The sequence below is a fragment of the Aegilops tauschii genome, unplaced genomic scaffold (assembly GCF_002575655.3).
Source record: "Aegilops tauschii subsp. strangulata cultivar AL8/78 unplaced genomic scaffold, Aet v6.0 Super-Scaffold_100181, whole genome shotgun sequence".
Lineage (NCBI taxonomy): Eukaryota > Viridiplantae > Streptophyta > Magnoliopsida > Poales > Poaceae > Aegilops > Aegilops tauschii.
This window is the reverse complement of record NW_027332455.1, coordinates 351,743-366,388: the sequence shown is the minus strand read 5'-3', so window position 1 is coordinate 366,388 and position 14,646 is coordinate 351,743. Positions and strand designations below refer to the sequence as shown.

Here is a 14,646-nt window from a genome sequence, read left to right as displayed (position 1 = left end):
ACGTCTATATACATCCGAATGTAGTCTTTATAGTGGAATCTCTAAAAAAAACTTACATTTAGGAACGGAGGGAGTATCAATCAATATAAGTTGATCTTTCGCTTAAACACGTTATCACGCAAGCTCTGCCGAGAGCACTCAAAGGCCTCGCCGACAGTGAGATGCCTAACCTTGCTTCTTTCTTCCTCAGCCTCATTCGTCAGGATGGCCACCGTCGCCATCATGGAGTAGGCGGGTGCCGTCGACTTCGTCGGGCCGTGCACCGCCTCCACCGTTTTGGACGCCGTGGCGTTGGACAAGGCCACCATGCCGCTGGACGCGGCCCTGGACGTGGCCTCCGCGCCCCTGGACACGGCCATCGCGCCGCTGCTCGCCTTCGTCTTCGTGCCGTTCCCCAACGGCGCTACAGTGACGACCCAAGGTGCTGGACCGACGCTGGTGGCGCCGCCTGCAGATGAGGACGCCGACCCGAGTTGCGTCGCCGCCGAGCCTCCGCGCGCCGACGACGCCGTGCCGGACGAGGCACCGCCGCCCCCGCGCACGGTCGCCCGACCACGCCTCCAGGACTCCGCGAGCATGAAGGGACGCAGCCGTCTGTTCGGTCGCGCCATCGCCGCCATCAACCTCCGCCCTAGTCGTCGCTCTGGTCTCGCCCCCGATCTACCCAACGGCGCCGCTGCCGGTGCCATCGACGTCTCCTCATCCGAGGAAGATGGAGGCGCGCCAGCGGCACTAGTAGCAAACAGGGCTTTCGTTCGGGCCTGGCCAGCCCATTAGTCCCGGTTCCGCACGAACCGGGACCAATGGGGTGCATTAGTCCCGGTTCGTGAGCCCAGGGGGCCGGCCGGGCCACGTGGGCCACTGGTCCCGGTTCGTCTGGACCTTTTGGTCCCGGTTCAACGCACGAACCGGGACCAATGCGCCTCGCCCCTGGCCCATGACCATTAGTCCCGGTTTGTGCCACAAACCGGGACTAAAGGATTGGTCCTCGTTGCGGCCAGAGTTTAGTCCCACCTCGCCAACCGAAGGGCGCTCACACCGGTTTATAAGCCCGTCCCTCTCTGCCTTGTTGAGCTCCTCTCAAAATGAAAATAGATGCCCTTATACAGGGAATTTGACCTAAATTCACAGTGAGTTTCTCTGAAATTCATAGAAATTTATTATGAATTTTAGGTTGAATTTTCTCTATAGGCGCATCTATGCTCATTTTTTTATGTTGGGGTTGGCGATCTTTACAGACTTTTTGTGTGTTGAATATGCACCATTCAAAATCAGTCTCTACTTTGAATGGTTCATTTTGAACACACAAAAAGTCAGGAGTTCAAATAAGTTCAAGAAAATGAAATCCCTTTGTAACAGATGAGTTTTCGTCCGAAACCCTGATACTTTGAAAGAGATTGTCCATTTTGTTCACGAAGTGCATCCACCTTTTGCCGGGACAACCATTTTGTTAATTTTCAGAGTTCATTTGAAATGCTTTTCAATTTTAGGGTCTTATAGCTCAAAAATAATTAGTAAATGCATGATAAATAACAAATGAAGTCAGAAAGGATTGAAAAATGATGATGTGGCTTTGAATGGTGCATTTTGAACATACAAAAAGTCAAGATTATTGAAATATATAAGTAGAAACAAAATAAAATAAACTTTAATAAAATTTACGAAACTAAAATTAACAAAGTATTTTCTGTTCAAAACATTATAAGAAACCTCTAGTATTATTGAAACTAAAATCATATAAAATTGATGCAACTAAAATTATCGAAGTATTTTCTGTTCAAAATCTTTAAAAGCAAAAAGAATTTTCATAAAGAACTTTTTTTGATAGAAACTTTAATAGCAAAAATAATTATCATAAAGTAAAATAAATAAGTAATTAGAAACAAAATAAAATAAAATAAATAAGTATTTTGTTGTAAGTAGAAACAAAATAAAATAAATAAAGCAAAAAAGAAAACAAAATAATTGGGAAAAAAATAAAAAATGCCACCTACTGGGCTACCACGGCCTGAATACGACTAGAAACCCATCCATGGGCCAGGATTCAGGCCCGCAGAAGGCCCAGCAAGCCCACAGGCATAGCAGTGCAAGATTAGGCCCAGAGGCCTGCAGTTCAGAGGAGTTCAATGGAGATGGCGGGGCAGGGCTTATAAACAGGTCATGCCGCTCCTCGGCTAGCGAGGTGGGACTAAACATCCCACCGCACCGCGGCTTTGGCAGGCGCAGGACATCGGTCCCGGTTGGTGCCATGAACCGGGACCAATGCCCACCTTTGGTCCTGGTTCGTGGCACTAACCGGTACCAATGCCCACCCTTTAGTCCCGGTTGGTGCCACCAACCGGGACCAAAGCCCTCTGCTTCCCGCCCTTTGGGCTGCTGAAAAGAGGCCTTTGGTCCTACCAACCGGGACCAAAGAGGTGCATTTGTCCCGGTCCTTGACAAGAACCGGGACTAAAGCTTCATGTATATAAGGCACACTTGTGAAAATTTTGTTTTGCATCTTGCAGTTCGCCCCCGACGACGCGCGCGGAGAGGACGCCGCCAGGCTGCCGGACGCCGTCGCCGTCGCCCCCGCCGACGCCGTCCGCTGCCCACGCCGTCGCCGTCCGCCGCCCACGTCGTCGCCGTCCGCCGCCAACGCCGTCGCCGTCGCCCGTGCCCTGCTCCGCGCGCCCGCCCGGATCCTCTGCACGCCGACGCCGTCCGCCGCCCCCACCGTCGCAGTCCTCGACGCCGTCGCCGCCCCCGCCTTTGCCCTAGCCGGCCGGCCCCGCTGTGAGCCGCCGCCACCCCGAATCCTTTTTTTTTCAATTTTTTTGTATATGTATTTTTTCCATGTATATATACTAGTAAGTGTTTAATAAAATTAGTTAGATTAGTTGAATTAGATGTTTTTCCATGTATTTTAGATTAGTTGAATTAGATGTTTTTTTTGTCAATTTATGTATATATATATGTGCATATTTAGAAAAAAATTGTGTTGAACTAGTTAAATATAATAGAACTAGTTAAACAAGTTTGTTTTTAGTAAGTGCTTAGTAGTTGAACTAGTTGATTTAATAAAACTACTTTATTTTACTATAGAAGTAGTTTATTTTAGTAAGTACTACTTTATTTTATTTATAGTAAGTGCTTAATTAGTAGTTGAACTAGTTGATTTAATAAAACTACTTTATTTTACTATATATAGAAGTAGTTTATTTTTAGTAAGAACTACTTTATTTTATTTATTTATAGTAAGTGCTTAGTAGTTGAACTAGTTGAACTACTTTATTTTTGCAAGAAAATTAATAGAACTAGTTTATTTTTTTAGTTCAAGCAATTAATCCCGCATTGACGTCGACGATGCCTATCCTGCATCCTCGTCGTCGACTCGGTGGAGGAGGCCGGCTTGATCAGAGGGGCCATGTCCGGGACTGGGCTCCGCCGGGCTGGTTTTCGGAGGTGCTACCTTCCGGTGGGCGTAGGTTGGTGAGGAGCCAGCCCGTCGTTGACCCGATCCTTGTTTGGTGGCGGTCGCGTGGGCCAGTGACGGTGCCGAGGCTTCCGGACACCGCGGAGGTGGTACGTCACCGTGTCAGCGAGGAGGACCAGCACGTCCGTCGCTACATGGTTGCGTTGGAGGGCAGGTTCGACTATACCTGGCAGGTTCTTCAGGGATCTCACTGGAGCTATGATCCTATGATGGTTCCGTCCCTTTGGGTGTCCACCGCCTGCGCCGATACCCGTCGGGCGCTACTGTTCTAGCTGTACTAGCGATGCTATATGTATGATAGTATTCGAGGTGTATCAGTGATAATATTCGACGATGTACGGACGCATGGTGATGATGTAGTTTTGCTTATAATTGAATGCATCCTAATTTGAATACTACTTTATTTTGTGATTTGATTTTGCTTATTGAATGCTCAAAGTGGAAAACTACTCCTACTTTGAATGCTAAAATTGGAGAGCACTATGCAAGGCGTATGCATATGATTAGTTGATAGCTTATAGGGTTTTTGTTTTCGCAGAAATCTAGGAGCCCCCGACCCCTCCATCATCCCCGCCGTCGTCCCTGTCACCGCCCCCTCCGACATCGAGGTGAGACTAGCCAAATCCTCTTTTAGAAAGGTAATTAAACGATATTTCGGGTTGACTGTAAGTCTGTCGAGTCTCCACCATATATGAGAGGACGAAGAATCCCGACTGTTGTCTTGGGGGTAGCTTCTCCTTCGTTCCCGTGTGCTAGACAATTTGGTGTAATGCACTCGAGAACGAAAGGAGGAGCTACCATACCATCACCGACGGTCGCAAATGTCAGAGAGGAATCAGTGAGGGAGAGTTCCACCATATATATATGAGAGGACGAAGAATCCCGACTGTTGTCGTGGGGGTCGCTTCTCCTTTGTTCCCGTGTGCTAGACATTTTGGTGTAATGCACTCGGGGACAAATTGAGGAGCGACCATCACCAACGGTCGAATGTATACACCACGTGAGCTGAGAGTTTTCAAGAAAAGACTCGACAAACCAATAGTCAACCCGTGATGAATAATAATGATCTAACTTAGGTTTTTTAGTACATATATTTAATTGTAGACGTTTAATATTTGAATTATGAACATAGGAAATGTCGTACTCGGACGACGAAAGTCTCCCGGGGGAGTGCGACTGGTGCCACGACGACCGAGGTCAGTGCGATAGGCCTCACCTGGACGAAGATCGGCGCTTCAGTATTAAGCTGGAGGAGACCTTCGATGTTGAAACGGTATGCAACGACGACAAGTGTTATTTTTTCGTAATTAAGCACGACTTCAACTATTTCAACGTGTACTTTTCATCTTTTACAATTCGGCTAGCTTATCCCATGCCATGCAAGACGCTACGTCTTGGAGAGGATGGGTTTTGAAGACCATGGAAGTATGGAAACAAAAAAATTCACCTAAGGACCCATCATGATATAGATTTTGAAGTAAATCTGTATAATTCTGAGAGCGTAACCCATTTTGGTTGCAAAAATTAGGAAGCATTTTGCAAGATGTATGGTTTTGATGAGGGTATGCTTGTCACCATGGATCTTGGTGATCCTGACATCGAGCAAGACAATATGGACATTTGGGTCCTTGTTGATACGCCTCCAATTCTACCGCTATGTGAGTTTTTCAAACATAGTTATTAGCTAATTTATATTGTTCATTTCAAAATAGTTGACAGCTTATTTCCATTGACAACTTATTTTGATTGTTCAAACAATGTGCAGAACATGGTAGACAGAACCTACTACACCGATGGCTCTGAGTTAACTTATAATGAGAAAACTCATCTGGTCGGATTTTGTACTGATCTTGAGAATTACAATATCTATTGTAAAACTCCTCCACATTATGGTCAATACGTGCCACTAGTGCACGTGTTGAACTACGATAACTACTATGGAGATACCTTGGTAAGATTTCTTACTATTACGACATCCGTGCATCTTTTGCATACTTCTAAAACTAGTATATCATTGCTAACTATGAAGTTATTACTATGTTTTTCAACAGATAATCCCAGAGGATTGTGTGCCTCATTTGATGTATCAGAATGGTAGGCTTGATGTTTTGAACATACAACCAAGTCATCCTACGAATCTCAACTGTCCATACCGGATTTCTAAAAGAAGTGGAGACATGCAAATCAAAGAATGGAAAAAATATATGGACAGTCGCAAGGAGGTTCTTGGAAGCAAAAGGAAGCGAAGCGCAAGAATTGGAGACAGGATGATCTCCATTCTCCATAATGGAGAGTCAGGGTCTATATTGTTTTATGCTATTTTACCTTAAAGAGGGTATTTCGGTCCTACCTAATACTGATGATCATGTGCTAAGAACAATTAAGTAGGGTTGGTTCAATGACTATGAGGATGATGATCGTATGACTTGGTTGTATGTTCAAACAATGTGCAGAACATGGTAGACAGAACCTACTACACCGATGGCTCTGAGTTAACTTATAATGAGAAAACTCATCTGGTCGGATTTTGTACTGATCTTGAGAATTACAATATCTATTGTAAAACTCCTCCATATTATGGTCAATACGTGCCACTAGTGCACGTGTTGAACTACGATAACTACTATGGAGATACCTTGGTAAGATTTCTTACTATTACGACATCCGTGCATCTTTTGCATACTTCTAAAACTAGTATATCATTGCTAACTATGAAGTTATTACTATGTTTTTCAACAGATAATCCCAGAGGATTGTGTGCCTCATTTGATGTATCAGAATGGTAGGCTTGATGTTTTGAACATACAACCAAGTCATCCTACGAATCTCAACTGTCCATACCGGATTTCTAAAAGAAGTGGAGACATGCAAATCAAAGAATGGAAAAAATATATGGACAGTCGCAAGGAGGTTCTTGGAAGCAAAAGGAAGCGAAGCGCAAGAATTGGAGACAGGATGATCTCCATTCTCCATAATGGAGAGTCAGGGTCTATATTGTTTTATGCTATTTTACCTTAAAGAGGGTATTTCGGTCCTACCTAATACTGATGATCATGTGCTAAGAACAATTAAGTAGGGTTGGTTCAATGACTATGAGGATGATGATCGTATGACTGGTTATTAATAACGAGTAGAAGTTGTATGATGATGATTAGTAGGACTTGTTATTATATATGATGACGCATGATGCGCGCATGAAGAGTTATTATATATCAGCGGGTGAAATGAACATGGATTGGATTGAAGTGAAGGCAACATGCATGTGGTGCATGTTGAAAGTAGTACAATCCAAACTTGATCAAGTTAGGATTAGTATTACTTTCGACATGCACCACATGTTGCCTTCACTTCAATCTAAGCCATGTTTAGGCATAGCAGTACGTAGCGTTGGTAAATCAAGCACGGAGATATAAGAGAGGACACTTCTTTCTAATAGCTACCTAATAACAACTAAATTAACCCCCAAAACCCCTAAATCAGCCCCTTAAAAAAACAAAAACTTCAGCTCCAGCCAGATGCTGACGTGTGGATGCTTATTGGTCCCGATTGGTGTCACTAACCGGGACCAAAGGCCCCGGCCTGGGCTGGCCGCAGCGGCCACGTGGAGGCCCATCTGTCCCGGTTCGTGTAAGAACCGGGACTAAAAGGTTAGGGCATTAATAACGACCCTTTAGTCCCGGTTCAAAAACTGGGACAAAAGGCCCTTACCAACCGGAACAATAGGCCCTTTTTCTACTAGTGCGGGCCACCTGTGAGCAGCGGCGTATGCGACGGCAGCACCCAGGCGTGGATGTGGTCAGGACGATTGCCTGGTTAAAAGGCCACCGACCGCCCCCTCTCCACTTGGGCCATGGGTCTGGCCTAGATCGCCCCAGGCTACGGGCCGAATTCGTAGAAAGTTTTTTTTTCTCTGGATTGTCTCCTGTATAATTCTCGTAACAGTAGTTTCAACAGTAGTTTCAGTAGTATTTTCTCACTGATTAGTACTCCCTCCGTTCTTAAATGTAAGTTTTCTAGAGATTCCACTATAAAGACTATATTCGGATGTATATAGACGTCTTTTGAAGTATAGGTTCATTCATTTTGCTTCGTATGTAGTCTATAGTGGAATCTCTTAAAAGACTTATATTTAGGAACGGAGGGAGTACTGTTTAGCCTATGTGCATGTTGTTATTTACATCCTAGTCTGGTATTTAGATTTACTCTATTTTAGGACTTGTGTAAATATTTGTAGGCGTGTGTTTACATTATCTAATATACTCCCTCTGTCCGGAAATACTTGTCAGAGAAATGGATGTATTTAGAGTATTTTAGTTTTATATACATCTACTTTTATCCATTTCTGTGACAAGTAATTCCGGACGGAGGGAGTATTTGATAATGTAAATAAAGGACCAGCATTATCTAGAAATGTCACGTTCAATGTGTTTACCACATTCCAATTTTCTAGAACATGTCCCAACGATTGAGATTAATTTCTCTCATACAACAAACTTGCAAAATTTTGATACACACCTCCCTCACTATATTTGGAACCACGGTCTATGTTTTGTCCATTTCGACAAATGATTACCTCCAACATGTACTTTCTTATATTTAAATTGATAACATATACAAGGTAATAGAAACAAGCGCATCTACTGACATTGTCAGATTATGTAGCCTATTACCGTGAGATCCATGCGATCTTTGACGTGTTATGTTCAATCAATTGAGGTCTACATTATTCAAGTTCTTCACTTGAGTATCAAATTTTGCACCATTATTACAATACAACCATGATGGTTTTTAATTTACCCTCCATAAATTAATTATCTCTGGTTCATCCATGTAGGTAAATGATGACCACAAAAGAATTTGAGGAGCTTGCCCTCAATGGCCACAACTATCCTACATGGGCCATGGACGTCAAGATCAGTCTTGCTTCCCGTGGGATAGCGCGTGCAATCCAGGACTCGGAGACTCCTCTACCGGCCGAAGCCACGCTGCTGACATAACAACAAAACTATGCAGCTTTATGCATCATAAGGCATCATATTCACCCAGATTTAAGTCTGAGTACTTAGAGGAGGAATCTCCCAACTCTGTTTCTAGCCCTCAAAACGAGATATGAACAGCAGAAGGCAGTTGTCCTACCAGAAGCACTCCATGATTGGACTCACCTTTGTCTTCAGGATTTCAAGTCCGTCGGTGAGTACAACCACAAGGTTCATCAGATAAGTTCCAAATTACGTTTTTGCGGGAAGGAACCTACTGATGCGGAGAAGATAGAGAAAAATTTATCTACTATGCTCCCTTCGGACAAGATCCTCTAGCAGCAATACCGTGCTTGCAACTATACTATATATTCCGAGCTTATTCATACGTTACTTCAGGCTGAAAAGCATGATGAGCTACTCGCTAAGAATGGCTCTCAACGCCCAGTTGGGGCACAACCTTTACCTGAAGTTCATATGAATGTCGCGAATAGACAGAAGTTTGATGTTGCCTTTAGGGGCAATCAATCAAATTTCCAGAACAAGCGAAAGCGCATTAGGAACAGGAGGTCTAGGAACTCAGACAAGGGAAAAGGCACTGCAAAACCCAAACTTGATAAATCTCAGCTTTGCAACAAGTGTGGATGCTACACGCACCCCACTGACAAGTGCAAGATCCCAAAGCATCTGGTTATGCTGTACCAGCAATCTCAGGGACGCAGAGCACCTCAAGGAAAGAGGTTTGAAGCCAACTTCAACCTTCATCCGGACAACGCCAATGGAGCCGGTAGTTTGCACGACGTTCCTCCTGGACCGAGCAACACCATTGCGTTCCATCAGCCAGTGGACCTTGCTGACACGGAGAACATGATGATTGAGTATACCTCAAACGACGTGTTTGGAGACTTCGACTAGTCCCAAAATCTCCTTAGTGATCTATTTAGCCATGTCCATTTGTGATGTTGTAATAAGAATATAAGTATTGTTATTGTCTTTATATTGTATCAGCACATTTGATATAATAAGATTGTAATTGTACCAACATATTTGATATAAATAATATTGTATTCTATGTATTTACATGAGATTTTCTTATTGAAAGTTCTTTGTCTTATATATAGTTCTCTACGGTGACAATCTGATGGAAGAGGAATTATGCCTTGTGGACAGTGCAACCACGAACTCCATACTGAGGGAGATGAAATATTTTCAAACTCTGAGAAAGATGAATGGAGATACTCTAACTATCACTGGACGCGATACGGTAATCGTTGGCACTGGACGTGCCATATTTACCCTCCCAGGCGGTACACAAGTGACAATTGAGGATGCTTTGTTGTATCCCGACTCATCACGTACCCTGACCAGTTATCGAGATATCCGTAAAAATGGCTTTCACATTGAAACCCATGAAGACAACAAAGAGGAGTATCTACTCTTCACCAAAGATCACGGATATGGCAAGCAGGTACATTGAAAAATTCCTTCTCTATCGTCTGGTTCACGTACATCAAACCCGTAGAACATGTTGCATACAAAGTAATTTTCCAAAATGTTGAAGCATTTCAAACCTGGCATGATCGCCTAGGCCATCCAGGTATCGGGATGACGAGAAAAATTACTAGCAATTCCATTGGTCATAATTTGCTTGAGTCAAAATTTCCTCAATCTTCAAACTTTGTGTGCACATCTTGTGCCACGGGAAAGCTAATTTTGAGACCCTCTCACCTTAAAATACAAGCTGAACCACTTCAGTTTCTTGAACGTATTCAAGGAGAGACATTTGTGGTCCCATCCAACCATTATCCGGACCTTTCCGGTACTTCATGGTTCTAATTGATGCATCTACACGATGGTCACACGTGTGTCTTCTATCCATGCGAAACCATGCATTTGCCAAGATAATGAGGCAAGTCATTAAATTACAAGCCCATTATCCAGAAAGTCGAATTAAGTCAATCCGCATGGACAATGCTGTAGAATTCTCCTCACGTGCTTTTAATGATTATTGCATGGCCCTGGGGATTGAAGTTCAACACTCCGTTCCATATGTCCATACACAAAATGGTTTGGCTGAATCATTGATTAAAAGGATCAAACTCATTGCAAGACCTTTGATAATGAATTGCAACTTGCCAACCTCTTGTTGGGGTCATGCGGTTCTACACGCTGCCGACTTGATACAATTGAGGCCTACTGCATATCACAGTACTTCCCCTTTGCAATTGGTACGTGGAAATCCTCCTAACATTTCCCATCTGTGTAATTTCGGATGTGCTGCGTACATACCGATCTCACCACCACAACGGACATCCATGGGCCCACATAGGAAACTGGGGATCTATGTGGGGTACAAATCGCCATCGGTTATTAAGTACCTGGAACCCCTTACTGGGGACCTGTTGACAGCCCGTCATGCTAATTGTATATTTAATGAGGAACACTTTCCGGCATTAGGGGGAGACTTCAAGTACCAGAAAGAATGCCCGAAAATTGATTGGAATGCTCAAGCCATTTCGTCCTCTGATCCACGTACACAAGAGACTGAACTCCAGGTTCGGAAAATCATTAATTTGCAACATATTGCAAATAACCTGCCAGATTCATTTACTGATCTAAAAGGTGTTACAAAGTCCTTAAACTCGGCCAGGAATGCGCCTGAAAGAGTGGAGGTACCAATAAAAACCACTCAACTCCCTGTTCCTAAAAAGAGGGGGAGTAGTACGGCCTCTGACCTGGAACAATCATCTAGCAAGCAACAAAGGAAATCGAGGAGAAAAACCTCGGAGTCAGTAAATGCAAGTCAGCTCAACGTTGACAAACACCTTATGGGTAGTATACACCCAGTGGAAGGGAAACCTCCACAACCCAGCTTCAGTTTGCACACACTGGCTGGGCCATCAGAACACCCACACTCATGCGTATTGGGAAATCACGAAGAGTCACTAGGGGTGCAGGAAATTCCCATCAACTATATCGATCTAGAGAATCTTTCGATCGTAAGTCTACGACTGTCGACATTTATTTTGCTGAAAAAATTACAGATATCCTTCTCACTAATCATGATCCAAAGACTATCGTTGAGTGTCAAAAATGCTCCGACTGGCCTAAGTGGAAGGACGCAATACAAGCAGCAATTGCCTCGCTTAACAAAAGTAAGGTATTCACTGAAGCAATACCGACACCTCCCAATGTTTTCCCTGTCGGATACAAATGGGGTTTTCTATGAAGATGGAATGAGAACAATGATGTGGTGAGATACAAAGCAAGGCTCGTAGCACAAGGGTTCACGCAGAGACCCGACATTGGTTTCAATGAGACGTATTCTCCTGTGATGAGTGGAACCACTTTCCGATACCTTATATCTTTGGCAGTGCAAAACCGTCTATCTATGCAGTTGATGGACGTCGTGACCACATATCTTTACGGGTCACTAGATTCGGACATGTATATGAAGGTTCCTGACGAAATCTCTATCCCGAATACAAGCGCAAAACGCAACATGTATTGTGTAAAACTGAATAAGTCATTATATGGCTTAAGACAGTCGGGACGGATGTGGTACAACCGACTTAGTGAGTTCCTTCTTCATAAAAGTTACTCCACTAGTAGTGATTTCCCATGTGTCTTTATCAAAGAGTCCTCTACAGGATTTTGTATCATTTTAGTGTACGTCGATGACCTGTACATCATTGGCAACGCATAAGACATTGATGAAGCATGCAATCACCTAAAGATGGAATTTGAGATGAAGGATTTGGGTAAAACCAAATTTTGCTTAGGTATTCAATTTGAGCACCTTCCCTCAGGAATCATGGTACACCAAGCTGCTTATATCTAGAAAATATTGGAGAAATTCAATATGGACAAATCCTACCCATCTAAAACTCCCATGGTGGTTCGCTCTCTAGACGTAGAGAAAGATCCGTTTAGGCCAAGGGACGACGGAGAAGAAATATTGGGACCTGAGGTTCCATATCTCAGTGCCGTTGGAGCGCTCACGTATCTTGGAAATTGCACGAGACCTGACCTCGCATTTGCAGTGAATCTGCTTGCTAGACATAGAATAGCTCCCACCAAACGCCATTGGTCCGGAGTTAAGAATGTCTTTCGATATCTCCAAGGCACAAAGGATCTTGGCCTATTCTTTCAGTTCCAGAGAAATCAGGACTCTAATATGATTGGATACGCCGATGTTGGCTATTTATCTGATCCCCATAATGCTAGATCGCAGTCAGGCTTTGTATTCCTACATGGTGGAGCTGCCATATCATGGAAGTCTTCAAAACAGACTCTGGCACTACAAAAAAAAGACACATCCGTGACATTTTGGGCCGAACGAATTTTTTTCCTGTCATACTTATGACACTTCTATGACGATAATTGTGACAAAACCCGGTATCATCATAGATGTGGTGGACTCCTACTTCTATGACAAAAAATCATGACAGAAAATGGGCTTTTCGTCCTGGGCGGGGCCTGAGACGCAGCTGCATGACATTCTTTGGGCCGTCCATGACGGAAAAAACCGTGGTAGAAGCGAGGGCGAGGAAAATATCGGGGTGTTCCCAGTTACGGTGGGTGGTCGGGGCCGAGCGATGCGCGTTTCTCTCGTACACGCACGCGCGTGGGTGCGAGGCGTTGGGCTCTAACTGAACCCGAGTGAGGCGTTGGGCTCTAACTGAACCCGAGCGATTGCACTGCAGGCTACGCGTTACTGAACCCGAGTGATCGATCGATGGCTGTTAACTGAACCGGATCAAGCGATTCCTTCGCTACTGCTGCTAACTGAAGCCGATCGATGCTGCCTCTGGATGAACAGTGAGCGTTGCTGGGGGGGGGGGGTTTGGATGAACAGTTCCCGGTGGGGGTGGATGAACAGGACCCCATGGTGTTGCCTCTGGATGAACAGGACCCCGATTGATCGAGCCAGTTGGGGCTGGATGAACAGGACCCCGTGGAGGGCTGGATGAACAGGACCACCCTGTGGAGGGCTGGATGAATAGTAGACGGTGGAGGGCTGGATGAATAGTAGCCCGTGGAGGGGTGGTTGAACAGGAGCCCGTGGAGAGGGCTGGTTGAACAGTAGCCGGTGGAGTAGCGTGCGGTGGAGGCTGGATGAACAGGAGCCCATGGATGAACAGTCGCAGGTGGAGGCTGGAGGAGGTCGACGGTGGCTGAACAGTAGCCCGTGGAGGCTGGAGGGGGTCGACGGTGGAGATGAACAGTATCCCGTGGAGTCCCGTTTTGTGGTACGCCACACCCCTCCCGATGAACAGGACCCCCGTTTCGACCGTAGCGCTCCAACACAAGTCCGTTTCCTCCGTTTTGCGGTACGCCACACCCCTCCCGATCAACAGGACCCCCGTTTCGACCGTAGGAGGTCCGTTTCCTCTGTTTTGCGGTACGCCAGACCCCTCCCAATGAACATGATCCCGTTTCGAACGTGGCCGGTCGAACATAAGGCCATTTCCTCCGTTCTGCGGTACGCCAGGCCTCGTTTCCATCGGCTGTTCCGTCCAAGCCCTCCCGATGAACACGACGACGCATTCCGTTTCGACCCAGCCGGTTGGCTCCCCATGAACACGACGACGACGCTGTTTCTCCGTTCCGACCCAACCATGTACACGAGCCCTGGTCGTACGTATGCGCGAGTAGGCATTCGAAACCCCACCCGTATGTACGTACGTGGCCGTATTTTCTTTCTTGCACACTGGCCGCTGTACGTACGTGTACATGCTACGTCCGCGCCTCTACTACGACACGTGCGCGCCTCTACATCGACCAGTATGTACGTACACATTCATGACCAGAATGACAACACTACGTATACTTCGACCAGGTGGGTCTCGACTGTCAGGCACTTCCTTGCGTGCGAAGATGTAGCTGGTGGGTCCTAGCAGTCAGGGGGGCGAATCATTTTTTTACCCGGACGCACTTCCTTGCGTGCGAAGATGTAGCTGGTAGGTCCCAACAGTCAGGGGGAAACGCTTTTTTCGCGAAATACGGTTGCCCGTCTGGTGGGTCCCTGTTGTCAGGTGGAGGAATCATTATTTTCCGCGTAATAAGGAGGCACTTCCTTGCTGCGGCCGTGGACCCAGCTATCAGCCTCTCCACGTACAGTCCATGTCCGATGGAAGCCGTTCCTTGACCACGTTTACCACGCTGCGCCGAGAGCACCAGGGCGGTGGACAA

At 45.4% G+C, this 14,646-nt stretch overlaps 1 protein-coding gene across 1 annotated transcript; it reads left to right on the top strand.

Moving 5' to 3' along the window:
- Window positions 1–306: 306 nt before the first annotated feature.
- On the top strand, window positions 307–3,891 carry LOC141028191 (uncharacterized). Its single transcript, XM_073506059.1, has 3 exons — window positions 307–682; window positions 2,473–2,775; window positions 3,314–3,891. The coding sequence occupies exons 1-3, from the start codon at window positions 307–309 to the stop codon at window positions 3,745–3,747; spliced, it is 1,113 nt and encodes a 370-aa protein (XP_073362160.1). The 3' UTR covers window positions 3,748–3,891.
- The last annotated feature ends 10,755 nt before the right edge of the window (window positions 3,892–14,646 follow it).

Bases quoted from the DNA above. Each gene is read 5' to 3' on its own strand.
- LOC141028191 (XM_073506059.1), top strand. From the start codon at position 307: ATGCCGCTGGACGCGGCCCTGGACGTGGCCTCCGCGCCCCTGGACACG. The intron at 683-2,472 runs GTGCCATCGACG...CATGTATATAAG, and splicing joins ACCCAACGGCGCCGCTGCCG to GCACACTTGTGAAAATTTTG. The intron at 2,776-3,313 runs GTGAGCCGCCGC...TTATTTTTTTAG, and splicing joins CCTAGCCGGCCGGCCCCGCT to TTCAAGCAATTAATCCCGCA.